This window comes from Schistocerca nitens, chromosome 11 (assembly GCF_023898315.1).
Source record: "Schistocerca nitens isolate TAMUIC-IGC-003100 chromosome 11, iqSchNite1.1, whole genome shotgun sequence".
In the NCBI taxonomy this organism is placed as follows: Eukaryota; Metazoa; Arthropoda; class Insecta; order Orthoptera; family Acrididae; genus Schistocerca; species Schistocerca nitens.
The window spans coordinates 116,095,268-116,122,694 of record NC_064624.1 but is presented as its reverse complement, the minus strand read 5'-3'; the positions used below and the strand labels follow the sequence as shown (position 1 = coordinate 116,122,694).

The 27,427-nt window shown below is 44.3% G+C and overlaps 1 protein-coding gene across 1 annotated transcript in view; it reads right to left on the bottom strand.

The window, feature by feature from the left end:
• LOC126213468 (alpha-mannosidase 2) overlaps positions 1-27,427 on the bottom strand; it is an 834,426-nt gene that overhangs the window by 191,120 nt on the left and 615,879 nt on the right. Inside the window, exons 8-9 of the mRNA XM_049941248.1 lie at positions 24,107-24,302; positions 2,319-2,492 (exon numbers count right to left, since the gene is read on the bottom strand). Coding sequence (XP_049797205.1) covers positions 2,319-2,492; positions 24,107-24,302 — 370 coding nt within the window. The remainder of the gene's footprint in view (positions 1-2,318; positions 2,493-24,106; positions 24,303-27,427) is intronic.

Here is a 27,427-nt window from a genome sequence, read left to right as displayed (position 1 = left end):
TCGAGGGAAAAAAACACCCCTGTAACACACACACACACACACACACACACACACACACACATGCATACACGAACAGATCACAGATACTTCAATAATTACACTTGAAAGTTCGGCAATAATATTCGATCTTTGGCTACAACATTCGACAGTCGGCAACAGATATCAAAACATTGCATTGAAACAAGCGTTCAGTTCATAGTGCTGTGGGATGTGGGAATAAAACTGCAAATTGGCGTTCATAAGAAGAAGAACAACACCACAAATGCAACAGGACCATAATGTGTAAGAAATTGTCCATACAACCTGTAAGCACAGCTCAAAGTATTACTACTTCATAGGAAATACCAACCACCTGAACTGTTTATAACGTATAGGTACAGTGACAAATATATGTACATATTCCAGGCCACTGATGATGCCTTGCAGAAAACAAAGCCGAAACGCGTATGGCACTAAAATTGTGTTTTATTCAGTTGCTGTCAGACGGTCCATAAGTAAAAATTATCAATATTCCGTAATATTACACGCAACTGATGGAGACAGGGCCACAAAAATGAAGATGTTAAAACTAACGCTAACGACAACACTCACACTCATGCGCGAGGGAGGACTCGAAGCTCCGACTGGGGGAGCTGCGCAAACCGTGGCAAGGCGCCCGAGACCGCACGGCTACACCGCGCGGCTCCTGCTTTTGACAACAGCCATGGCCACTTACTGTTTGTCACTATGTTCGGACTCAGTATACCTTGTTTCTGTCTAGGGTTTCCCGACAGTCCTAGCAGTACGTTCACAGCGATAGACAGCAGTACTGTGGACAGAATGAGATTTTCACTCTGCAGCGGAGTGTGCGCTGATATCAAACTTCCTGGCAGGTTAAAACTGTGTGCCGGACCGAGACTCGAACTCGGGACCTTTGCCTTTCGCGGCCAAGTGCTCTACCAACTGAGCTACCCAAGCACGACTCACGCCCCGTCCTCAAAGCTTTACTTATGGCAGTACCTCGTCTCCTACCTTCCAAACTTTACAGAAGCTCTCCTGCGAACCTTGCAGACCTAGCACTCCTGAAAGAAAGGATATTGCGGAGACATGGCTTAGCCACAGCCTGGGGGATGTTTCCAGAATGAGATTTTCACTCTGCAGCGGAGTGTGCGCTGATATGAAACTTCCTGGCAGATTAAAACTGTGTGCCCGACCGAGACTCGAACTCGGGATCTTTGCCTTTCGCGGTCAAGTGCTCTACCGTCTGAGCTACCCAAGCACGACTCACGCCCCGTCCTCAAAGCTTTACTTATGCCAGTACCTCGTCTCCTACCTTCCAAACTTTACAGAAGCTCTCCTGCGAACCTTGCAGAACTAGCACTCCTGAAAGAAAGGATATTGGAGACTTGGCTTAGCCACAGCCTGGGGGATGTTTCCAGAATGAGATTTTCACTCTGCAGCGGAGTGTGCGCTGATATGAAACTTCCTGGCAGGTTAAAACTGTGTGCCGGACCGAGACTCGAACTCGGGACCTTTGCCTTTCGCGGTCAAGTGCTCTACCGTCTGAGCTACCCAAGCACGACTCACGCCCCGTCCTCAAAGCTTTACTTATGCCAGTACCTCGTCTCCTACCTTCCAAACTTTACAGAAGCTCTCCTGCGAACCTTGCAGAACTAGCACTCCTGAAAGAAAGGATATTGGAGACTTGGCTTAGCCACAGCCTGGGGGATGTTTCCAGAATGAGATTTTCACTCTGCAGCGGAGTGTGCGCTGATATGAAACTTCCTGGCAGGTTAAAACTGTGTGCCGGACCGAGACTCGAACTCGGGACCTTTGCCTTTCGCGGTCAAGTGCTCTACCGTCTGAGCTACCCAAGCACGACTCACGCCCCGTCCTCAAAGCTTTACTTATGCCAGTACCTCGTCTCCTACCTTCCAAACTTTACAGAAGCTCTCCTGCGAACCTTGCAGAACTAGCACTCCTGAAAGAAAGGATATTGGAGACATGGCTTAGCCACAGCCTGGGGGATGTTTCCAGAATGAGATTTTCACTCTGCAGCGGAGTGTGCGCTGATATGAAACTTCCTGGCAGGTTAAAACTGTGTGCCGGACCGAGACTCGAACTCGCGGGCAACTGCTCTACCAACATTTTTTTCTTTTTTTCCTTTCTTTATTAAAACAATCATATAAGTACATAAGGGCGAAAACAAAATAATGAAGTACTGAAACTGTTTCAACACGAGTGGTGTCCTACAATAGACTGAAGAACACATTTCACTGAATGCAATGGAAAGGTGGCGCAGACGTATTTAGGGACAGTGCTAGCAGGGCGCGCCTCACCTTGCGCGGCAGCTTCTCATAGGACTCGCGGTCCGTGTCGGGCAGCAGCGACAGCTTGGCCGCACCCGCGCCGCCCCCAACCGCCGCCGCCCCCGCGCCGCCACCGATGGACGCCCCACCGCTGCCTCCGCCTCCGTCGCCTCCCAGCAGCGACAGCGCCGCCCTGGCGGTCACCTGTGGAACCACAACGTCGTTATTATCCAACAGAGCAGCGTTGAGTAGGGCTGTAAACATAACGAGTAAATTTTCTACCATATCTGTTCAGAATTGTAGTTCGGAGTAGGTATTGAAACCGATGGAGAAGAAATAAAAACTTTGAGGTTCGCCGATGACATTGTAATTCTGTCAGAGACAGCAAAGGACTTGGAGGAGCAGTTGAACGGAATGGACAGTGTCTTGAAAGGAGGGCATCAACAAAAGAAAACGAGGATAATGGAATGTAGTGGAGTTAAATCGGGTGATGCTCAGGGGATTAGATTAGGAAATGAGACACTTAAAGTAGTAAAGGAGTTTTGCTATTTGGGGAGCAAAATAACTGAAGATGGTCGAAGTAGAGAGGATATAAAATGTAGACTGGCAATGCCAAGGAAAGCGTTTCTGAAGAAGATAAATTTGTTAACATCAAGTATAGATTTAAATGTCAGGAAGTCGGTTCTCAAAGTATTTGTATGCAGTGTAGCCATGTATGGAAGTGAAACGTGGACGACAAATAGTTTAGACAAGAAGAGAATAGAAGCTTTCGGAATGTGGTGCTTCAGAAGAATGCTGAAGATTAGATGGGTAGATCACACAACTAATGAGGAGGTATTGAATAGGATTGGGGAGAAGAGAAGTTTGTGGCACAACTTGACTAGAAGAAGGGATCGGTTGGTAGGACATGTTTTGAGGCATCAAGGGATCACAAATTTAGCATTGGAGGGCAGCGTGGAGGGTAAAAATCGTAGAGGGAGACCACGAGATGAATACACTAAGCAGATTCAGAAGGATGTAGGCTGCAGTAGGTACTGGGAGACGAAGAAGCTTGCACAGGATAGAGTAGCATGGAGAGCTGCATCAAACCAGTCTCAGGACTGAAGACCACAAGACATGGAATATCGCCTCAGTTGTGCGACTGGATTCGTGATTTCCTATCGGAAAGGTCACACTTCGTAGTAATAGACGGAAAGTCATCGAGTAAAACAGAAGCAATATCCGGCGTTCCCCAAGGAAGTGTTACAGGCCCTCTGTTCTTCCTGATCTATATTAACGACATAGAAGACAATCTGAGGAGCCTTCTTAGATTGTTTCCAGATGATGCTGTCATTCACCGTCTTGTGAAGTTATCAGATGAGCAAAACGAATTGCAAAACGATTTAGATATCTGTATGGTGCGAAAAGTGGCAATGGACCCTGATAAAGAAAAGTATGAAGTTATTCACATGAGTACTAAAAGAAATCCGCTAAATTTCGATTAAGTGATAAGTCACACAAACCTGAAGGCTGTAAATTCATCGAAATACTTAGGGATTACAATTACAAATAAGCTAAACTGGAACAGTCAGATACATAATGTTGTGGGTACAGGAAACCAAAGACTGCGATTTACTGGCAGAACACTTGGAAGATGCAACAGGTCTACTTAGGAGACTGCTTACACCACGCTTGTCCGCCCTATTCTGTTGTATTACTGTGCGGTGTGGGATCCTCATCAGGTGGAACCGACGGATGACATCGAAAAAGTTCAAAGAAGGGCGGCTCGTTTTGTATTATCGCGAAATAGGGGAGGTAGTGCCACAGACATGATACGTGAATTGGAGTGGCAATCATTAAAAGAAAGGTGTTTTTCGTTCCGACGGGATCTTCTCATGAAATTTCGATCACCAGTTTTCTCCTCCGATTGCGAAAACATTCTGTTGGCACCTACCTACATAGGGAGAAATGGTCATGACGATAAAAGAGAATTAAGGGCTCGCACAGAAAAATGTAAGTGCTCGTTTTTCCCGCGCGCCGTTCGACAGTGGAACGGTAGAGAGACAGCTCGAAGGCGGTTCATTGAACCCTCTGCCAGGCGCTTTATTGTGAATAGCAGAGTAATCACGTAGATGTAGATGACTGTTAGCGAAGTATTCCTATTCGTTACTGGTGCATCGTCTACATCTATATATACTGGGCCTTAAAAAAAGAGTTCCGTATTTTGAGAAATGTACTGGGACAAAAAAAGAAAAAATGTCCAGTAAACATGGGCTCTAAAATATGAGGGACATTCCATAAATAATACACAGGTTGGTATTACTGTCGACTGTTTGATGCAACAACAATGAGAAAATTACGTCAGATGTAGCCGGGAGTTTGTAGGAAGAAGCACGTGCTATCGTTTTTTCGCTGTGTACTGTAACACAAAATTGGCGAGAGGTACAAACGGACCCTGCAGGAGTCTCTGGTACTGTGATTGTTGAAGAGGAGAGGTCGTACATCAAGATCGAAACTTTACGCGGCAAAACCCGACAGCAGTCCAGAGTGAAGTTTGTGGTGAGTTTACAGTGCACCCTATAGTTCAATTCTTTTATCCTGGCGGCTCGCGCATGCCCGCCCAGACGCGGGAGATTGCTGCGTTGCCAGTTGTACGCGCCAAGAGAAGCAGCGCCATAGTACAGTATAGTTTGCAAACTTAAAGTTTAGGGGGGAGCGCGCAGTCTATGAAGTGAAGCCACCACGGCCGCATTAACCCTTTCGCTGCTACAGAGACGTGCTACCTGCATTCCGCGCTGTGCGCTATTTTGTCACTGCACTGCTCGCCTGTGCAGACACATGGTGTTCCCATTGCTTTGACACACTTATCATTCGATTTTACAAAAAGTATTTGGCCCAAAAATTTGATTTTTACACATCTTCTTGACTGATACATTACTCCCATAAATGACTTAATTTTGTTTCGAAGTTCAACGCAGTTACTGTGCAGCATTAGATGTAGTAAACCATTGCACGAAATTTTGAAGAGTTTGCAGAGGTAAAAGTCTATAGTGTATACTTTCCGTATGATCGATTTTAGTTGCCACAATGTTGAGAATGAAATGTGGACAAGACAGCGAAATTTCATATAAAATTTACTGTATAACAATATCTCATTTAATTTAAGTACGAGATCGGTGCCGTATGTAATATTGAGAAATATTCCGTCTTTCCAGACTGTAATAAAACTTTTATTTATTCGAGAGTCATTTCGCTTATTTCTAAAACGTTCTGATTAAAACAAAGTTGGTGAAGTAGACAAAACGCAATTGTGGATGTAATAAAACCTAGAAACTAAAATATATTGTCAGTGAGGCGTAGTGCGCAAACAATTTGTGTTTGTCACAACGGACAGCAAATACTTGCCAAAACACAGATCAGTCGACGAAAACATTGAATATGATGTTGCCAAAGCAGCGAAGCAAAGAATTGCGTCAGACAATCAAGTAGCTCGGCAACGTACGACCCGAAATTCAGCTCTAAATAATATTTTTAATACTGTCGCAAAAGAATATATCTCAATATGAATAGTAAAACAGCGAATGCGGAAGAGAAGATATACAAACAAAACAGATAACATGAATATTGTATGTGTGCCTTTTCATTGTTTTTAATTGCTGTGAAAAGAAATATTGGAGGACAAAATTAGAAAAACCGAAAACTTATTATGATTATAATGAACAGACAGAGCACTAGCAATTTCAACAAATTACATTCAAACGAATAAAATTCATGAAGTCAGACACTTCGATATTGTTTTTAAATAAAAAAATTATTAAACCCCTAACAAGCTTTGAACTCAGAACCTTTCGCTTAGTAGCTTATCAACTTAACCACTACACTACCGCAGCTCGTCATTTGTGGGAAATCCTGGAAGACTCTAAAACATCAGGCAAAATACTGACAAACACTGTTGGTATGACTGTGAATTACTCAAGTTTCGTCGAAGTACAATAGAAAATAAACAATTACCGCTGTTCTTTATTGCGAAAAAGCGGTTCATGAGAATGATACAAACACCTTTCCTTGCTAACGCCTGAATGAGGAGGCTTATTGCTTGTTTGGATTAATTAATTAATAGAATATGAAGCAATTGGTATAAAGAATGCTTTTTCCAAACTTTCTATAATAGAAAGTCTGCTATCAAGACATTGTTTTTGTTCAGTTACTTTATTTATGACTGAACGTTTCTAAAACTGAAGACACTCGTCCGTGCTCTGCACTGCAGTCGAGTTCTGGCAACGTCGTTCTCTGTTCATTGGCCGACTGTGCTTTGTGACGTCAGATGCGCAGAACGAACCTAAACTCGGCCGCTGTCGTAAATGACGCGCACTGTAGTACAGTTTCACGTTGGGTTACTCGCTTTCGTGTTGGTCTCGTGAGCATAGACGATAACCCAAGTCCCGGAAGGCCAGAAACGTCAACGGATGAAGGAAGTCTGAAACACACGGTAGATGCTCTTGAAGAAGATCGCAGAGCGACTTGCGAGGAGCTCTCCGAAGCCACGGAAGTTCCCTCTACATCAATATTGCGTATTGTGACAAATGATTTGAAGCGGAGAAAAAATTCCTGCGAGATGGGTCCCACGCTGTTTGACTGCTGAAGAGAATCAAAAACGCCTGCACATTGCAATCTTGCTCAAACAACGATTCGACCGTGAACATCAAGGAGTCTTGTGCCGAATTCTCGGTATTGATAAAACGTGCATTAGAGGCTTTTGAACCGGAGTTGAAATCACAGCCCTATGGGAGGAGAGCTGCAGACTCTCCATGCCCAAAGAAATTTCAGCGCACGCAAAGGTGAAGCACATGATGATTTTTGCTTATGATCACCAAGGAATCATCATGACAGATAAGAGTCGCATGTGGAACAAGTGTCACAGCATTGTGTTATCGCAGCTTTACGCAAAACCAACCTGCGCAGAAAACCGAACGAAACCCGCCCTCAGTTGCTCGAGGCTGGGCCACTTATTCTCCACGACAATGCTCGCCCGCATATCTGCGATGCCGCAGCCGAAAAACTGCGCGAATACGGATTGGAAGTGTTGCCGCATCCTCCCTACAGCCCGTACGTGACTCCACCAAACTTCGACCTGTTCCCGACGCTGGAAAAAAGCTATGTGTGGGCGCCGTTATCTTTCTCTGGAAGAGCTTTCTACACTCGCAAACCGAGCCATTCGATAGATGAATAGAAGTTATGTCCTGGATGGAATAATAGAGCTTCTGAGACGTTGAGATTCAGTCATCGAGAGGCAGGGAGACTACACTGAAGGTCTCTAAAGAGATATTGAAAAAAAAATTAAAAGTGTAAATAAAAAAAATTTGTGTACATTATTTACGAAATGTCCCTCGTACATACCTAAAGAGCAATGAGTACTTACTTATTCAGCATAAGAGATGCGTTTCTTAGCAGCGAAGAATGAACAAGCGTTGAATGCTTTTCAGCTATGCAATTTAGAGCCAATTTTTACCGGATTTTATTTTCTTTCTTCGGTCCTTGCTACCACATCTCAAACTAAGCAACATACTTTCAACACCCTGTGCGTATGAAAATCATTATACACTACTGGCCATTAAAATTGCTACACCAAGAAGAAATGCAGATGATAAACGGGTATTCATTGGACAAGTATATTATACTGGAACTGACATGTCATTACATTTTCACGCAATTTGGGTGCATAGATCCTGAGAATTCAGTACCCAAAACAGCCACCTCTGGCCGCAATAACGGCCTTGAAACGCTTGGCATTGAGTGCAACAGAGCTTGGATGGCGTGTACAGGTACAGCTGCCCATGCAGCTTCAACACGATACCACAGTTCATCACGAGTAGTGACTGGCGTACTGTGACGAGCCAGTTGCTCGGCCACCATTGACCAGACGTTTGCAATTGGTGAGAGATCTGGAGAATGTGCTGGCCAGGGCAGCAGTCGAAAATTTTCTGTATCCAGAAAGCTCCGTACAGGACCTGCAACATGCGGTCATGCATTATCCTGCTGAAATGTAGGGTTTCGGAGGGATCGAATGAAGGGTAGAGCCACAGGTCGTAACACATTTGAAATGTAACGTCCACTGTTCAAAGTGCCGTCAATGCGAACAACAGGTGACCGAGACGTGTAACCAATGGCACCCCATACCATCACGCCGGGTGATACGCCAGTACGGCGGTGACGAATACATGCTTCCAATGTGCGTTCACCGCGATGTCGCCAGACACGGATGCGACCATCACAATTGTGTAAACAGAACCTGGATTCATCCGAAAAAATGACGTTTTGCCATTCGTGCACCCAGGTTCGTCTTTGAGTACACCATCGCAGGCGCTCCTGTCTGTGATGCAGTGTCAAGGGTAATTGCAGCCACCGTCTCCGAGCTGATAGTCCGTGCTGCTGTAAAGGTCGTCGAACTGTTCGTGCAGATGGTTGTTGTCTTGAAAACGTCCCCATCTGTTGACTCAGGGATCGAGACGTGGCTGCACGATCCGTTACAGCCGTGCCGATAAGATGCCTGTCATCTCGACTGCTAGTGATACGAGGCCGTTGAGATCCAGCACTGCGTCCCGAATTACCCTCCTGAACTCACCGATTCTATATTCTGCTAACAGTCATTGGATCTCGACCGACGCGGGCAGCAATGTCGCGATACGATAAACCGCAATCGCGATAGGCTACAATCCGACCTTTATCAAAGTCTGAAACGTGATGGTACGCATTTCTCCTCCTTACTCGAGGCATCACAACAACGCTTCACCAGGCAACGCCGGTCAACTGCTGTTTGTGTATGAGAAATCGGTTGTAAACTTTCTTCATGTCAGCGCATTGTAGGTGTCGCCACCGGCGCCAACCTTGTGTGAATGCTCTGAAAAGCTAATCATTTTCCTATCACAGCATCTTCTTCCTGTCGGTCAAATTTCGCGTCTGTAGCACGTCATGTTCATGGTGTAGCAATTTTAATGGCCAGTAGTGTATTTAAGTGTGTTCCACATTTCCTAAACAAATGGATCTATTTTTAACAAACTTGGTACGCATATCACTTACCATCTGGTAACAAATACGATGGGGGTTTGAACCACATACTTCCCATACAGGTGCAGGTGAAAACGATGTAAAATAGAAAGATAACTCACGACATCTCTGACAACTGCAAGCAAATGTTCTATATACATGACTCATTATTTCTAGAAAAAAAACTGTGCAGATTTCAAACACCCACAGGGGAGAGGTTGCGGATGATTAGCCGCAACACGTAAAAATATTCCACAACGATCGATGTCCAATGTTAGTACTGAATCCATAGTGCTAGTTTGTCGAAAACCGACAGTCTGATCCCTTGGTTGTATACAAAATACGGGTTGACTCTTACATTGAAGATAACAGCAACCAGCCACTTTTTACAATGGTACTCATTTACTGAAATAGCGCCCTTACCGGTTTCGAACAGACAGCTTCACCTTCAGTCGGCTAGTTCACGTTGAGATATATTTTACATTAGCTTTCGCCTTTTGTTTTTCCAACTGATGAAATTTCCGTGCGGTGGTGGTGTCGATGAAACATGCGCGCCATTATCTTCTAGTGCAGACTGCTTGCAATTTTACAGCAGCGAAAACTGGATGATGCACTTTGTTAAGTGTATGTATGGAAATAACCTAAATACATACGTCCATGTGGTGAAACTTCTCAGTGTGTGAGTGGTGCATGAGATTATGTGCATACGTATAATTAAAAAAGTGCATCATTCAGTTTTCGCTGCTGCAAGATAGCAAGCACTTTGCATGTTTCATAGGCACCATCACCCCACGGAAATTTCATCAGTTGGGAAAAGAATAGGCGAAAGCTAATGTAGACTAATGTGAACTAGCCGCCTGAAGATGAACCTGTCGGTTCGAAACCGGTACCGACACTGTTTAAATAAATAAACAGCATAGCAAAAAGTGGCTCGTTGCTGTTATCCTCTATGTAAGAGTCAACCTATTCAGGGTGATTCACGAAAATATGAAAATATTTTAATATGTAATTCTAAAAGTAAAATTAACGAAAAAAGATCATATATTTATTTATTTATGCACTTATTTTAGCTGGCAAGATTAGGGCCTTCAGGCCCTCTCTTACACCTAACCAGGCATACTCAGATTTCTACAGAACATTAAGGACATATAACGTGTTATACAGTATTAATGTTAAAGAAAAGAAAATAGAGATTACAACAGTAGTACAATGATAATTATAACAATCAAAAATAATTATAACAACCAATAATAATAATAATAATACACTCCTGGAAATTGAAATAAGAACACCGTGAATTCATTGTCCCAGGAAGGGGAAACTTTATTGACACATTCCTGGGGTCAGATACATCACATGATCACACTGATAGAACCACAGGCACATAGACACAGGCAACAGAGCATGCACAATGTCGGCACTAGTACAGTGTATATCCACCTTTCCCAGCAATGCAGGCTGCTATTCTCCCATGGAGACGATCGCCTGGATGTAGTCCTGTGAAACGGCTTGCCACGCCATTTCCACCTGGCGCCTCAGTTGGACCAGCGTTCGTGCTGGACGTGCAGACCGCGTGAGACGACGCTTCATCCAGTCCCAAACATGCTCAATGGGGGACAGATCCGGGGATCTTGCTGGCCAGGGTAGTTGACTTACACCTTCTAGAGCACGTTGGGTGGCACGGGATACATGCGGACGTGCATTGTCCTGTTGGAACAGCAAGTTCCCTTGCCGGTCTAGGAATGGTAGAACGATGGGTTCGATGACGGTTTGGATGTACCGTGCACTATTCAGTGTCCCCTCGACGATCACCAGTGGTGTACGGCCAGTGTAGGAGATCGCTCCCCACACCATGATGCCGGGTGTTGGCCCTGTGTGCCTCGGTTGTATGCAGTCCTGATTGTGGCGCTCACCTGCACGGCGCCAAACACGCATACGACCATCATTGGCACCAAGGCAGAAGCGACTCTCATCGCTGAAGACGACACGTCTCCATTCGTCCCTCCATTCACGCCTGTCGCGACACCACAGGAGGCGGGCTGCACGATGTTGGGGCGTGAGCGGAAGACGGCCTAACGGTGTGCGGGACCGTAGCCCAGCTTCATGGAGACGGTTGCGAATGGTCCTCGCCGATACCCCAGGAGCAACAGTGTCCCTAATTTGCTGGGAAGTGGCGGTGCGGTCCCCTACGGCACTGCGTAGGATCCTACGGTCTTGGCGTGCATCCGTGCGTCGCTGCGGTCCGGTCCCAGGTCGACGGGCACGTGCACCTTCCGCCGACCACTGGCGACAACATCGATGTACTGTGGAGACCTCACGCCCCACGTGTTGAGCAATTCGCCGGTACGTCCACCCGGCCTCCCGCATGCCCACTATACGCCCTCGCTCAAAGTCCGTCAACTGCACATACGGTTCACGTCCACGCTGTCGCGGCATGCTACCAGTGTTTGCGATGGAGCTCCGTATGCCACGGCAAACTGGCTGACACTGACGGCGGCGGTGCACAAATGCTGCGCAGCTGGCGCCATTCTACGGCCAACTCCGCGGTTCCTGGTGTGTCCGCTGTGCCGTGCGTGTGATCATTGCTTGTACAGCCCTCTCGCAGTGTCCGGAGCAAGTATGGTGAGTCTGACACACCGGTGTCAATGTGTTCTTTTTTCCATTTCCAGGAGTGTATAATGACTATGTATATGAAATTAAACATATTTTTCTTTTATGAATGTCAGTCCTACTGCTAGTTGGGAATTTTCTCCTTATGTTCTTGCAGCTTGTGAGTTATTCTCATCGAGCAGAGACATAAGACGATAGAATGGGGTGAAAGATTAGAAGAGGTAGATAGGTTAGAGGAAGAGAAAGAGAATGGTAAAATTCGAAGCTATGATGGAGGGGAGAAAGAAAGAGATGAGGGGGGCACAACAATGGTGGCTATACCGTCCCCAATATGTAAGTCTTGAGCTCCCTCTTGAATGTTGAGTGGTTCTGGATAAGACGCAGATCACAGGGGAGCGCGTTCCATATCGTGTCGCTGAGATGGAGAATGACACGGAGAAACATTTTGTGTTATGTAAAGGTACAGCCAAGATGGTAGACGTATCCGATCTGGTATTGCGGTTGTGGAATGATGATAGGTGTTTAATGTGAGAAGATAAGTACTGGGGGCACCAGTGGCTAAGAAATCGATGAAGTAAGCACGTCATGTGGAGATCACGTATCTTATGTGAGTGTATCCAACCTAGCTGGGAGTACGAAGGACTGATACGATCATACAACCGTATATTGCAAGCATTCATCACTAGCTCGAGGCATCTCGAATTTTCACTATTTGAGCGATGCTGAACTACATTACAGTAGTAAAGATTAGGCAAGACTAGTGTTTGGACTAATTTTTGTTTAACATGGGTTGGAAATATTTTTCTAAATTTTTGAATTGCATGTAGGGAGGAGAGCGATTTCCGGCAACCTATGACTGTTTGTTCTTCCCAGTTTAGGTGGTCATCCATGATTATTCCAAGGTCTTTTACTGTTGTTTCGGTATGGTGGTTGGGTACCATTGAGGAGTATTTGAGGGACTGTTTCGCGAAAGTACCGTCTGATTAACTTTGGATGAGATATAAGTACGACCTGGGATTTCTTGGGGTTTAGTTTCAGACCTAGGTTCTGTGACCATCGAGAAACAGAGCAAAGATCTGGGTTCATACTCGCTACTGCGTCAGCAATGTTCTTGGGACTCGCACTTGTGTACAGTTGGATGTCGTCGCCATATAGATGGTAGTTGCAGGAGTGAATCACTGAAGAAATACCGTTAATGTACAGTGAGAATAGTAATGGACCAAGGACGGAGCCTTGGGGAACTCCAGAGCGCACGTTTTTCCATTATGACTTCTCCGGCCCACAAATGACTTGTTGACTTCTGTTTTTGATGTTGCTGTCGAGCCAGTGTATTGCGCTGTTTGAGAAATTCAGCTGTTTCATTTTAATTAGTCATATATCAAAGTCAACTGTATCAAAAGCCTTGCTGATGTCAAGCAGTTAGGATGGTAGCTTCACGTCTGTCCATGGCAAGTTTAATGTGATCAGTTACTTTGAATAATGCAGTTGCTGTACTATGGTGCTTTCGGAAGCCTGACTGATATTTATCATGGGTGTTATGAGTTCGTATAAACATAGGTCCGCAAATGTTTAGTTACAGAGTTACGACTAATAAAAGATTTTGCCTGAAATGTAGCAGCTTCGCTAATATGAAGGCACCACAAAACTTTACGAGGTTAAAGCAAAGCTCAATTTGGTATGGTGAATCTAATAAAACATGTCCCAGACGTGTATCTGCAGTAGTTTTCCAACAGATCCAGAGAAGCAAAGATTATTACACAAGTAAATTTGTTTACTTTCCATTAAGAATGTAGAAACTTCTGTCGTTGTCGGCAACCGTTAGTGAGTTGTTTCAGTCGTCCCCAACCTGGAAACGAGTTAGTTTTCGTGAAAGAACATAATGACAACAGTGTATTTAAGTGAAACCACATAGTAACTGTTGTAGTTTGTAGATTACTTATGGAATAGGGATGCCTTTCAAATTTACGACAGAGGAATATGCCGATATGGTGTTTATTTATGGCAAATGTGATGGTAATGCTACGGCTGCATTTAACGAATATCGCGTACGTTATCCACCTTGGAGAATTCCGAATGCACGAACCATTAGTGGAGTATTTCGAATGTTACGCGAGACAGGTTGTCTACCTAGCGTTTATGATCAATACGAGCGCTCGATACGTGAAGACGATGATGAGGATATTATGGATGCTGTTCAACATAACCCGGGTACCAGTACACGACTTATCTCTCAGCGATTATCAGTCCGGAACCGCGCGACTGCTACGGTCGCAGGTTCGAATCCTGCCTCGGGCATGGATGTGTGTGACGTCCTTAGGTTAGTTAGGTTTAAGTAGTTCTAAGTTCTAGGGGACTGATGACCTCAGATGTTAAGTCTCATAGTGCTCAGAGCCATTTGACCTAATCTCAGCGATTAAGCATTTCACAGTCTAAGATATGGTGTAGATTGAAGTACAATAATCTGTAGCCTTACCATAAAAAAAAGCGCATCATTTACATACGGGAGATCCTGCCCTTCACAACTGGTTAAATATTAATTGGGAGCTACACAAATCATTTTATTTACTGATGAGGCACAGTTTACTCAAGATGGTATGAACAATTTACATAACGAGCACGTATGGTCTGAAGCAAACCCACATGCAACAGTGCAACACAATTTCCACCAGCGATTTAGCATAAATGTGTGGTGTGGTATAATTAACACACAATTTATTAGACCATTAATTTACCCAGGACGTCTAACTAGCGAGACGTACTTACAATTCCTTCGAGAAGAAATGCCCCGCTTACTCGAGGATGTTCCACTTGCTACGCGCCTGCAAATGTATTGTCAACATGACGGCGCGCCTCCAAATTTCACCAACGCCGTTACTACACATTTAAAGGAACATTTTCCCCAGAAATGGATTGAAGGTGGTGCTACACGTCCGTGGCCACCCAGACCGCCCGATTTAACACCAAGGGATTTTTGTGTATGGCGATGGATGAAAGACACAATTCATTAGGAAAAAATCAATACACATGAGGCATTACTTGCTCGCATTACGATTGCAACAGACGAAATTAAGAAAAACCCTGTGAAACTGAAACGAGCAACGAAATCGGTTCATACACGTGCAGCTAAACGCACTGAACTCGGTGGAGACATTTTTGAATATTGATTGTGAATGTATTGTGAAATTATATGTACACTGTACAACTTTCTTAACACTAGCTTTGTTTTTCCCGGTTTGACTTGAATTCACGTGTGCTATGGTGTTAATAGAAGCAGATTATATGAGACATTGATACAGTTTCAATTAACTTTAGTATCATCATTTTTCCAAAATCAAATTCTCTACAACTTCAGCTGAAAACTGTGTGCAATTGTCTGGAATTAAAAAAACAAATCGGGCCAAGTGGTTAATAAATTGGAAAATTTACGAAATTACGTCTTTGCTTCTCTGGATGTTCTGGATAACTGCTGCAGATACACGTCTGGGGCATGTTTTATTGGATTCACCAAACCAATAACAATAAAGTGAATGGAAATCGTGCTTTACTTTAACGTCGTACCGTTTTGAGATGGCTTCATATTAGCGAGGCTGATCAATTTTAGGCAAAACCTTTTACTCCGTAACTAAACATTTGCGGACCTATGTTTATACGAACTCTTTTCTTTAGTTTTGCTTGTAGAATAACATATTGAAATATTTGCATATCTTCGTGAATCACCCTGTATACTGAACCCATAGTTTTTAGAGTTGTTAGGCTCTCTGGTGACAGTCGTGATGGGGTTTCCCAGTACTGGAGGCGGGAAAGCGGGGTGGAGGGGTGCAAAGACCATTATACAGTATATCAGTATAACTCTAGGTAGTTAGCAGGCTCGGTGGAGTTGTTTGTTACTCTGAGATTTATTCCAGCTGACTACAACACCGGCCGGTGTGGCCGTGCGGTTCTAGGCGCTTCAGTCTGGAACCGCACTGCTGCTACGGTCTCAGGTTCGAATCCTGCCTCGGGCATGGATGTATGTGATGTCCTTAGGTTGGTTAGGTTTAAGTAGTGCTAAGTTCTAGGGGACTGATGACCACGGATGTAAAGTCCCATAGTGCTCAGAGCCATTTGACTACAACGGTAACTAACCCAAATGCTGCAATACGACTGAAAATAGCTTTGATCGTTGTTACTATGTATCGGTGCCAGTGGTTAAGCCACCTGAGAGCAGGATTGCCAAACAAATTACACTAATTAGTGCGTGCAGGGAGCCAACGCCCACCTAACGTTTATTAAGTGCCTCGAGCACTACGGACCACGAACTTTATACAGGGTGTTCAAAAAGTCTCTCCATGTTCGCCTTCCTGGGTTACTTCCCTTCAAGTCGACTCTCCCAACATTCCACTGTTCCGTTTATCTCAGTAAAAATGAATATTCAATAAATTAATAACTTGTATTCACTTCGATATATTCACTGGGGCATACGGCACGCATGGCTAACAATCATACGGCACTGCAGAGAGACTTTTTGAACACCCCCAAGGTACTAGGGTCACTCCAAAAGAAATGCACACTATTTTTTTTAAATCCATCTTTTATTCTACATGTTTGAAAGTTTTACAGTGTGTAGATACATCATTTAGGAACAATATTTTCATTTTTCCACATAATTTCCATCCCTCTCAACTGCCTTACGCCATCTTGGAACCAGCGCCAGCCACTGTTTGGCAGCGTGCACAAGTGAGTCTTCATCTACTAACCTTGTTCCACGAAGAGAGTCTTTAAGTTTCCCAAAGAGATGACAGTCACATGGAGCCAGGTCAGGACTGTAAGGCGGCTGTTTCGGTGTTGTCCATCCGAGTTTTGTGATCGCTTCCACGGTTTTTTGAATGAAATGCGGCCGTGCATTGTAGTGCAACAGCAAAACATCCTGCTTTTGCCGCTGGACTGGCTGCAAGTGGTTGGACAACATAGCTTGTCTAGGATGGCCTCCGGCGTTCACACACAATCTGACGCCATTCGATTTTTACCTTTGTATGGTTCATAAAGGAACATGTGTATGCGCCACCGCTACCACCTGATATCTTGATACACCGAACTTTAGAAACACTATTGTTGCAACAATTAGTCCAAAGTCACAGATCAAGGTTTGGGGAGAACTCACCTCTATACCGTATGACGAATGGTGCTCACATTGAACTCCTGTAAGAAAAACTTTGAGCTACTATTTCATTTGACGTATTACTTACAATTGTAAGTAGAAACTAATAGATGGTACGAAGCCATAAAACCAGTATATTCATTTTGAAACAGGCTGTATTTTCAATCAAAACCCTCCATCTACTTACGTTCCTATTCACGGATAAAGTAAGCTTTTTTCGTGGGCGTACCGATATTGTCGGACGTAAATAGCAGTGGCTATGGGCTTTCGGGATGTTCCCGCTTCTGTGTAAGAACGCAAGTGGGAAAAGTGACAGACCTGGTGCAACCTTTGGAGCGTGTCACGAAAGCTCTCGGCGAGAATCGGTTATACAGCTTCCGACGTCAGCAAACGACGCGGCAGTCCCACGCTTCACGCGCATGCGCATTCTGCAGCGCGCTCAGCATTTTCGGACTCGACACTCGGGAAGAGACAATTGACCACTGACGTCACTAGCGTACTCGCCACGTGCTCCACTGTCAGTTCGCACGCGAAAGCATGCCGCGCGCCCACGAGCAGTCCGTTTTAGCCGGAAAGTCGATCGTATAGAACGGACTTCTACACAGTACAGTAAATCACCTGCGGCGGAGCACTGCACAGACAACTGTAACTCTACGCGGTATAGCAGGGCTGAAATTCTAGCGTCCACTCCCCATCCTACATCTACATCGTATTTCGCAAGCCACCTAAGGCCGTGTCCTACGTGAGCGGCAGAAGCGAGCGACAGGGCGCGACAGCTTCAGGCGACAAAACACAACCGCTGGTGTAGTTACAAAAAAAAAAAAAAAATAGTTGTGGCGATTCGTGAATGAGTCGTTCATTTGAACGACTCTAAATAAAGAATCGTAAGAATCGAATCGTGATACGGACGAATCGTCGTTCAATACAATCGTAAGAACGATTGTGTGTTTCCGAGTCGTGACGATTCCGAGTTCCAACGATTAATCGATTCTTACAAGGCAACCTCCCCATCGCACCCCCCTCAGATTTAGTTATAAGTTGGCACAGTGGATAGGCCTTGAAAAACTCCACACAGATCAATGGAGAAAACAGGAAGAAGTTGTGTGGAACTATGAAAAAAATAAGCAAAATATACAAACTGAGTAGTCCATGCGCAAGATAGGCAACATCAAGGACAGTGTGAGCTCAGCAGCGACGTGCTCCCGTGGTTAGCGTGAGCAGCTGCGGAACGCGAAGTACTTGGTTCAAATCTTCCCTCAAGTGAAAAGTTTGATCTTTTTATTTTCAGACAATTATCAAAGTCCAGGTACTCACACATAATCAAATTCGCTCTCCAAAATTCCAGGACATGTTCAGACTTGCTTGGACATATGCAGGATTTGACGGTCTGCACACGGAAAAATTTGAAAACGTTAAAAACATATGTTTTGACAGAGCACAGGGAAAACTGTGCGACTGTGAAACTGTTGCATTCATTTGTTGCAGTTTATGTGACAAACTCTTATGTTTCCATCACTTTTTTTGGAGTGATTATCACATCCACAAGAAAACCTAAATCGGGCAAGGTAGAAGAACGTTTTTACCCATTCGCCAAGTGTACAAGTTAGGTGGGTCGACAACATATTCCTGTCATGTGACGCACATGCCGTCACCAGTGTCGTATAGAATATATCAGACGTGTTTTCCAGTGGAGGAATCGGTTGACCTATGACCTTGCGATCAAATGTTTTCGGTTCCCATTGGAGAGGCACGTCCTTTCGTCTACTAATCGCACGGTTTTGCGGTGCGGTCGCAAAACAGACACTGAAGTTATTACAGTGAATAGAGACGTCAATGAACGAACGGACAGATCATAACTTTGCGAAGATAAAAAAAACTAAACTTTCCACTCAAGGGAGGACTTTAACCAAGGACTTCTCGTTTCGCAGCCGCTCACGCTAACCACGGGACCACGGCGCTCCTTAGCTCACACTGTCCTTGATGTTGCCTACCTTGCACATGGACTACTCAGTTTATGTATTTTGCTTATTTTTTTCGCAGTTCCACACAACTTCTTCCTGTTTTCTCGATTGATCTGTGTTCCGTTTCTCAAGGCCTATCCACTGTGCCAACTTATAACTAAATCTGAGGGGGGTGCGATGGGGAGGTTCCCTTGTTAGTACGCTATGCTTCGAAGGCAACTTCCGAATCATGCCGAGTGGTGCCGAATGTTTACGACCGCCAGATGGCAGTCAAGTGGAGGATGCGCGTGAACAAAGGAAGCTCGGAACGAACAAACGAAGTTCTTGGGCCGTAATATTACTCGTGATAACCAAGCTGACACTTGGCGGTGGCTGGCGGGAACGAGCGTAAAGGCATTTCCCATTTACTATCGCTACCATCAGCCACCGCGCCGACGTCAGCTTAGTTTGCGCGAGTAATACACGAACTAGCGATGACAGAAACGATATACAGCGAGTACACAGCTCCCAATACGCACGATTAAAATCAAGAAATCCAAGTACGATGAATAAATACGTACCTCTTATTTCTTGCAGATGCAACGCAAAAAACACACTCTCTATACACACGATTATGTATTATATTTCGCGTATCTCGAAAACGGCCCTTTACGATTTGGATGAAATTTTGTATTTAGACTGGTTTTTGCTTTTTGAGTTCACCTACATAGTTCCATTCTTCCGTAAAAAGTCAATTTTGCAATATATATATCCTACATAGTTCCATTTGTAACAACGCTATTTCGCATGTTTTTGTAACGCCATCTCGTGAAACTTTGTTAGTACGTATTGAATGTAGTTAAGGTTTTGGTTTTTATGTTTATCTGTTTATAGGTGTCTTTCCTTAGAGCATGCGATTTTACACAAAAGAATTTTTTAAATAAAAACGCGAATTTCGTGTTTCTTGGGAACGGCTTTACCAGTTTGGATAAAATTTTATATTTAGATACGGATTTTGATTTTTAAGTTTATATTTAAACAAAAGCTTTTTAATTAATAATTTCGAGTTTTCGAATGTTATCCTGTTGAGATTCATATGAAATTTTAGTGAAGTAATGTCGCCGTATACGATTGAATCCTACTGTTTAGAAGTATGTCGTCTTCTCACGCAAATAATAGTGACAGCGGCAAGTTCTCACACAAATTAAAAGCAAAATACCTATGCTTTGTATTTTGAAGAAATGAAAGTTAAGCTAAATTTGCTGTGTGGGAGCGCTGTCACCTGCGTTATGAATTACAAGGGTGATATGGACTTGGAAAGACGTCTTAGCACGGAAAAACATAGGGTGATATGAGCCAAACCACGTCTGCCTCACTGCTAGATTTTGTTACTATAAAACAGACATCTGTAGTTAGATACGTTCAAGCCACACAACCAAACTGGCATACCACGTAATTTTGCACCACCTTTCGCACAAACTGACTCCCCTTTCCTGTCATACTGAAATAAAACAATAGATGCAATCAAATCAAACGTGACCTTTCTACAATTAAGGCATTACACGTATAAATCGAGAATCACACTTGTAACGTCATATGCATGTTTACTCATAAATAAACTACTTCTGGCATATCTTATCATGACACAGTTCGATTCTAACCCCATTGACAATTTCAGACATGTCCTGCCATCTGTGAGTAAGATGTAGAACTTTTTGCATTCCGTAAGAATCGTGCCATCGCAGACTAGAATGAATCGTAGGAATCGATTCGCAATGTGAGATTGAATCGTAGGAATCGAATCGGGAAAAAGAATAGTGTTGCCCAACTCTAGTAGTTACGGAGGTGTCCTACGTGAGCGACATCTGTCTCCCGCTGCAACTGGCGACGTTTGAATTCAAACGTGTTTGAATCTTGTGGCTGCAGCACGCGCTACACAGAGCGACAGCCACGTGTCTTCTCGGCAAAGCAGTGGAGCGGGTGCGACGGCAGCTACAAAATACCTAACATCCGATTTTAAGAAAACTATTCGGTGAAAAAAAATTGATTCTTCCGCAACCTATAGCTAGATATCCTTAAATGATAAAGGTTAGAATTTATTTTCCTTATTCGCCATAGTTACTGTGCTGCACGAAATTTTTAAGAACTTGCAGAGGTAAAGTCACATTGTAGATAAAAACTGAAGAAACTGCAAAAAGGTGGGAATTTAAGGATATGGGACCTGGATAAACTGACTAAACCAGAGGTTTTACAGAGTTTCAGGGAGAGCACAAGGTAACAATTGACAGGAATGGGGGAAAGAAATACAGTAGAAAAAGAATGGCTAACTTTGAGGGATGAAGTAGTGAAGGCAGCAGAGGATCAAGTAGGTAAAAAGACCAGGGCTAGTAGAAATCCTTGGGTCACAGAATAAATATTGAATTTAACTGACGAAAGGAGAAAATATAAACATGCAGTAAATGAAGCCGGCAAAAAGGAATTCAAACGTCTCAAAAATAAGATCGACAGGAAGTGCAAAATGGCTAAGCAGGCACGGCTAGGGGACAAATGTAAGGATGTAGAGGCTTATCTTACTAGGAGTTAAGATAAATACTGCCTACAGGAAAATTAAAGAGACCTTTGGAGAAAAGAGAACCACTTGTATGAATATCAAGAGCTCAGATGGAAAACCATTTCTAAGCAAAGAAGGGAAAGCAGAATGGAGTATATACGAGGGGCGTTCAGAAAGTAAGCTCCGATCGGTCGCGAAATGGAAACGACTATGAAAATCCGATAAAGCTTTGCACAGATGTGTTGGGTAGTGTCTCTAGTATAACCCCAGTTAGCATCACGTCGCTCTTCTCATTTCTGAGCTCGCAGTGAGTGCGTAAAGATGTCTAGAAAATAGTGTCTGCCGCCAAGTACGAGGGCCTGGTGAGAAATTTCGCCTGAAGCTATGCAGCTAACATTACATAACTGTCGTGCTGTTTCGTCTTCAAGACAATTCTCAGCCGCATTCTGCAGGGGCAATGAAGATGCTCCTGCATCGTTTTCAAATCGAAATGTTAGATTACCCACAATACAGTCCGCAATTGTCTCCCCCTGAGTTTCATCTCTGGTCACATGAACCGCTGTCTTTGAAGACAACATTTTGACACAGACAACGAGGTGTAGGCCAGCGTGGAGAATTGGCGGAAAGCACTGGCGGCTGCCTTCTATGATGAGGCTATTGAAAAGTTGGTACAACGCTATGACAAAAGTCTAAGTCAGAACGGCGACTACGTAGAGAAGTATCTGAAAGGTGTAGCTAATTGTTACAAGTAAAACATTTCTGATGTTCACTGTGGTTTCAATTTGGCAATCAATCGGAGCTTACTTTCTGAACAGGCCTCGTAGAAGGTCTATACAGGGGCGATGTTCTTGAGGACAATATTATGGAAATGGAAGAGGATGTAGATGAAGATCAAATGGGGAATACGATACTGCGTGAAGAGTTTGACAGAGCACTGAAAGACCTGAGTCGAAACGAGGCCCTGGGAGTAGACAACATTCCATTAGAACTACTGACGGCCTTGGGAGAGCCAGTCCTGACAAAACTCTACCATCTGGTGAGCAAGATGTATGAGACAGGCGAAATACCCTCAGACTTCAAGAAGAACATAATAATTCCAATCCCAAAGAAAGCAGGCGTTGGCAGATGTGAATATTACCGAACTACCAGTTTAATAAGTCAGGGCTGCAAAATAATAACGCGAATTCTTTACAGACGAATGGAAAAACTGGTAGAAGGCGACCTCGGGGAAGATCAGTTTGGATTCCGTAGAAATGTTGGAACACGTGAGGCAATACTGACGCTAAGTCTTATTTTAGAAGAAAGATTAAGGAAAGGCAAACCTACGTTTCTAGCATTTGTAGACTTAGAGAAAGCTTTTGACAACGTTAACTGGAATACTCTCTTTCAAATTCTGAAGGTGGCAGGGTTAAAATACAGGGAGCGAAAGGCTATTTACAATTTGTACAGAAACCAGATGGCAGTTATAAGAGTCGAGGGACATGAAAGGGAAACAGTGGCTGGGAAGGGAGTGAGACAGGGTTGTAGCCTCTCCCCGATGTTATTCAATCTGTATATTGAGCAAGCAGTAAAGGAAACAAAAGAAAAATTCGGAGTAGGTATTAAAACACATGGAGAAGAAAAAAAAATAAATCTTTGAGGTTCACCGATGAGATTGTAATTCTGTCAGAGACAGGAAAGGACATGGAAGAGCTGCTGAACGGAATGGACTGTGTCTTGAAAGGAGGATATAAGATAAACATTAAAAAAAAGCAAAACGAGGTTAATGGAATGTAGTCGAATTAAGTCGGGTGATGCTGAGGGAATTAGATTAGGAAATCAGACACTTAAACTAGTAAAGGAGAGTTGCTATTGGGGGGCAAAATAACTGATGATGGTCGAAGTAGAGGATATAAAATGTAGATTGGCAATGGCAAGGAAAGCGTTTCTGAGGAAGAGAAATTTGTTAACATCGAGTATAGATTTAAGTGTGAGGAAGACACATCTGAAAGTATTTGTATGGAGTGTAGCCATGTATGGAAGTGAAACGTAGACGATAAATAGTTTGGACAAGAAGAGAATAGAAGCTTTCGAAATGTGGTGCTACAGAAGAATGCTGAAGATTAGATGGGTAGATCACGTAACTAATGAGGAGGTATTGAATAGAATTGGGGAGGAGTTTGTGGCACAACTTGACTAGGAGAAGGGATCGGTTGGTAGGATATATTCTGAGGTATCAAGGGATCACCAATTTTGTACTGGAGGGAAGCGTGGAGGGTAAAAATCGGAGAGGGAGACCAAGAGATGAATACACTAAGCAGATTCAGAAGGATGTAGGTTGCAGTAGGTACTGGGAGATGAAAAAGCCTGCACATGATAGAGTAGTATGGAGAGCTGTATCAAACCAGTCTCTGGACTGAAGACGACAACAACAACAACCAGTGTATCTCGCGCATCTCTGGCTAGGCAACCCAACTTGCATCGTTCGCCTCCAGGTGGGGACGATGTAGGCTGGGTTGCCGTGCTGGAAGCGACCGCCTGGACAGAGGCAGACTCCAGAGCGTGCGCCGAGCGTTACCTGCGTGGCGTCCTGGATGGCCTCGAACAGCTTGAGCGCGTAGTCGTGCATGACGAAGGCCTTGCTGGTGCCGGCGATGGCGTCGTGGTGCTGGAAGAGCGCCAGCGAGCGGCGGGCCCGAACCAGCCGCTCAAAGTCACGCTCCAGCAGCCGGCGCATCACCGACGAGTTGGACGGCGCCGACGAGGTGGGCGGCCTGGAACAACACGGCCCAGTCTCACAACAGGCTGAGGCAAACACTCGAAAACCTCCACAGGCAGAGACGTGGAAAGAATAGAGCCGTGTGACGGCTGCGGTCCAAGCGGCTAGCCTGTAGTAACACAAGAATACCTATGTGCGAGCGGACACCCGAAGGAACCGAAATCATTTTTTCTGAGCTTATTTATACACATTTTCTACATCTACATCTACATCCATACTCCGCAAGCCACCTGAAGGTGTGTGGTGTGTGGCAGAGGGTACTTGAAATACCTCTAACGGTTCTCCTTTCTGTTCCAGTCTCGTATTGTTCGTGGAAAGAAAGATTGTCGGTATGCCTCTGTGTGGGCTCTAACCTCTATGATTTTATCAAAATGGTTCAAATGGCTCTGAGCACTATGTGACTTAAATTCTGAGGTCATCAGTCCCCTAGAACTTAGAACTGCTTAAACCTAACTAACCTAAGGACATCACACACATCCATGTCCGAGGCAGGATTCGAACCTGCGACCGTAGCGGTCGCGCGGTTCCAGACTGTAGCGCCTAGAACCGCTTGGCCACTCCGGCCGGCTCTGATTTTATCCTCATGGTCTGTTCGCAACATATACGTAGGAGGGAGCAATAAACTGCTTGACTCCTCGGTGAAGGTATGTTCTCGATACTTCAACAAAAGCCCATACCGAGCTAATGAGCGTCTCTCCTGCAGAGTCTTCCACTGGAGTTTATCTATCATCTCCATAACGCTTTCGCGATTACTAAATGATCCTGTAACGAAGCGCGCTGCTCTCCGTTGGATCTTCTCTATCTCTTCTATCAACCCTATCTGGTACGGATCCCACACTGCTGAGCAGTATTCGAGCAGTGGGCGAACAAGCGTGCTGTAACCTACTTCCTTTGTTTTCGGATTGCATTTCCTTAGGATTCTTCCAATGAATCTCAGTCAGGCATCTGCTTTACCGACGATTCATTTTATATGGTCATTCCATTTTAAATCACTCCTAATGCGTACTCCCAGATAATTTATGGAATTAACTGCTTCCAGTTGCTGACCTGCTATACTGTAGCTAAATGATGAGGGATCTTTCTTTCTATGTATTCGCAGCACATTACACTTGTCTACATTGAGATTCAATTGCCATTCCCTGCACCATGCGTCAATTCGTTGCAAATCCTCCTGCATTTCAGTACAATTTTCCATTGTTACAACCTCTCGAGATACCACAGCATCATCTGCAAAAAGCCTCACTGAACTTCCGATGTTATCCACAAGGTCATTTATGTATATTGTGAATAGCAACGGTCCTACGACACTCCCCTGCGGCGCACCTGAAATCATTTCTTACTTCGGAAGACTTCTCTCCATTGAGAATGACATGCTGCGTTCTGTTATCTAGGAACTCCTCAATACAATCACACAATTGGTCAGATAGTTCATATGCTCTTACTTTGTTCATTAAACGACTGTGGGGAACTGTATCGAACGCCTTGAGGAAGGCAAGAAACACGGCATCTACCTGGGAACCAGTGTCTATGGCCCTCTGAGTCTCGTGGACGAATAGCGCGAGCTGGGTTTGACACGATCGTCTTTTACGAAACTCATGCTGGTTCCTACAGAGTAGATTTCTAGTCTCCAGAAAAGTCATTATACTCGAACATAATATGTGTTCCAAACTTCTACAACCCCAACTGTTTTGGCTACAAAATCCTATTTTTGAACTAAACATCGGTTCAGTGAGACGGCCTTAGGCCACCTTCGTGGGAGGCCCTGTATGGCTGCATGGAACCACCCTACTGCTCGACGCCTTGCCCCGTCAGTAACCTCCCCCTCACCCACGTACTGCTTCCTGTCTAGGGCTCCTTCATTGGCCCAAACAGATGGAACTCGAAAGGTGCGACATCCGGGCTCCAAGCTGGAGTAGGAAGAACAGTCCAATCACGTTTTGTGAGCTCCCCTCGGCAGAGCAAACTTGTGCTTAGCCTTGCGTTGCGTTGTCGGAGGAACCGATCGTGTCCATTTTTATGGCGACGAACTCGCTCAAGTCGTTTCTGTCCTCACGGTGGCACTTCAGAGGTGATCGTTGCACCATTTTGGAGGATATCCAGCCGAGAATAACTCCTTCAGCGTCCCACAAGACTGTCGCCATGACTATACGAGGTGCGGCTAGAAAAAAACCGGACTGATGCTGGAAAAAACATTTATTTACATTTATTTACAATTTCATGTTATCTCCTTCAATGTACTCTCCTCCTCGGCCTCTACACCGCTCCATACGAATTTTCCACTGTTCATAGCAATGCTGCGGATCATTTTCGGTAAGTCCATACATTACTTCCGTCGCTTTTTCTTTCACTGCTTCAACAGTCTCAAATCTAGTTCCTTTCAAAGCTGACTTGACTTTAGGGAAAAGAAAAAAGTCACAGGGGGCCAAATCAGGTGAGTAGGGTGGATGATCTAAGATGGGAATGTTGTGTTTTGCCAAAAACGTCTTCACTGACAACGCACTGTGAGCTGGGGCATTGTCTTGGTGAAGAATCCCTGACTTTTTTCTCCACAAATCGTTCCGTTTTCTCCGTACTCGCTCACGTAGGGTAGCCAGGACGCTAATGTAGTAATGCTGATTCACTGTTTGTCCCTCTGGTACCCAATCAATGTGCACAATCAATTTGATGTCAAAAAAAAAACAATCATCATTGCCTTGAATTTCGATTTTGACATTCGTGCTTTTTTTTGTCGTGGAGAACCAGGAGTTTTCCAATGCATCGACTGGCGTTTAGTTTCGGGATCGTAAGTAAAAAACCACGATTCATCGCAAGTAATAACATTTTGTAACAAGGTGGGATCACTTTCAATGTTTTCCAGGATGTCAGAACAAATCATTCTTCGGCGTTCCTTCTGTTCAATTGTGAGACACTTTGGAACCATTTTTGAACACACTTTGTTCATGTTGAAACTTTCATGAAGAATCTGCCTAACACTTTCCTTGTCAACTCCTGTTAACTCAGACACTGCTCTGATTGTTAAACGACGATCTTGTCGAACAAGTTTACCGATTTTTCCAATGTTTGCATCAGTTTTTGCTGACAATGGTCTGCCAGTGCGAGTGTCATCACTGGTGTCTTCGC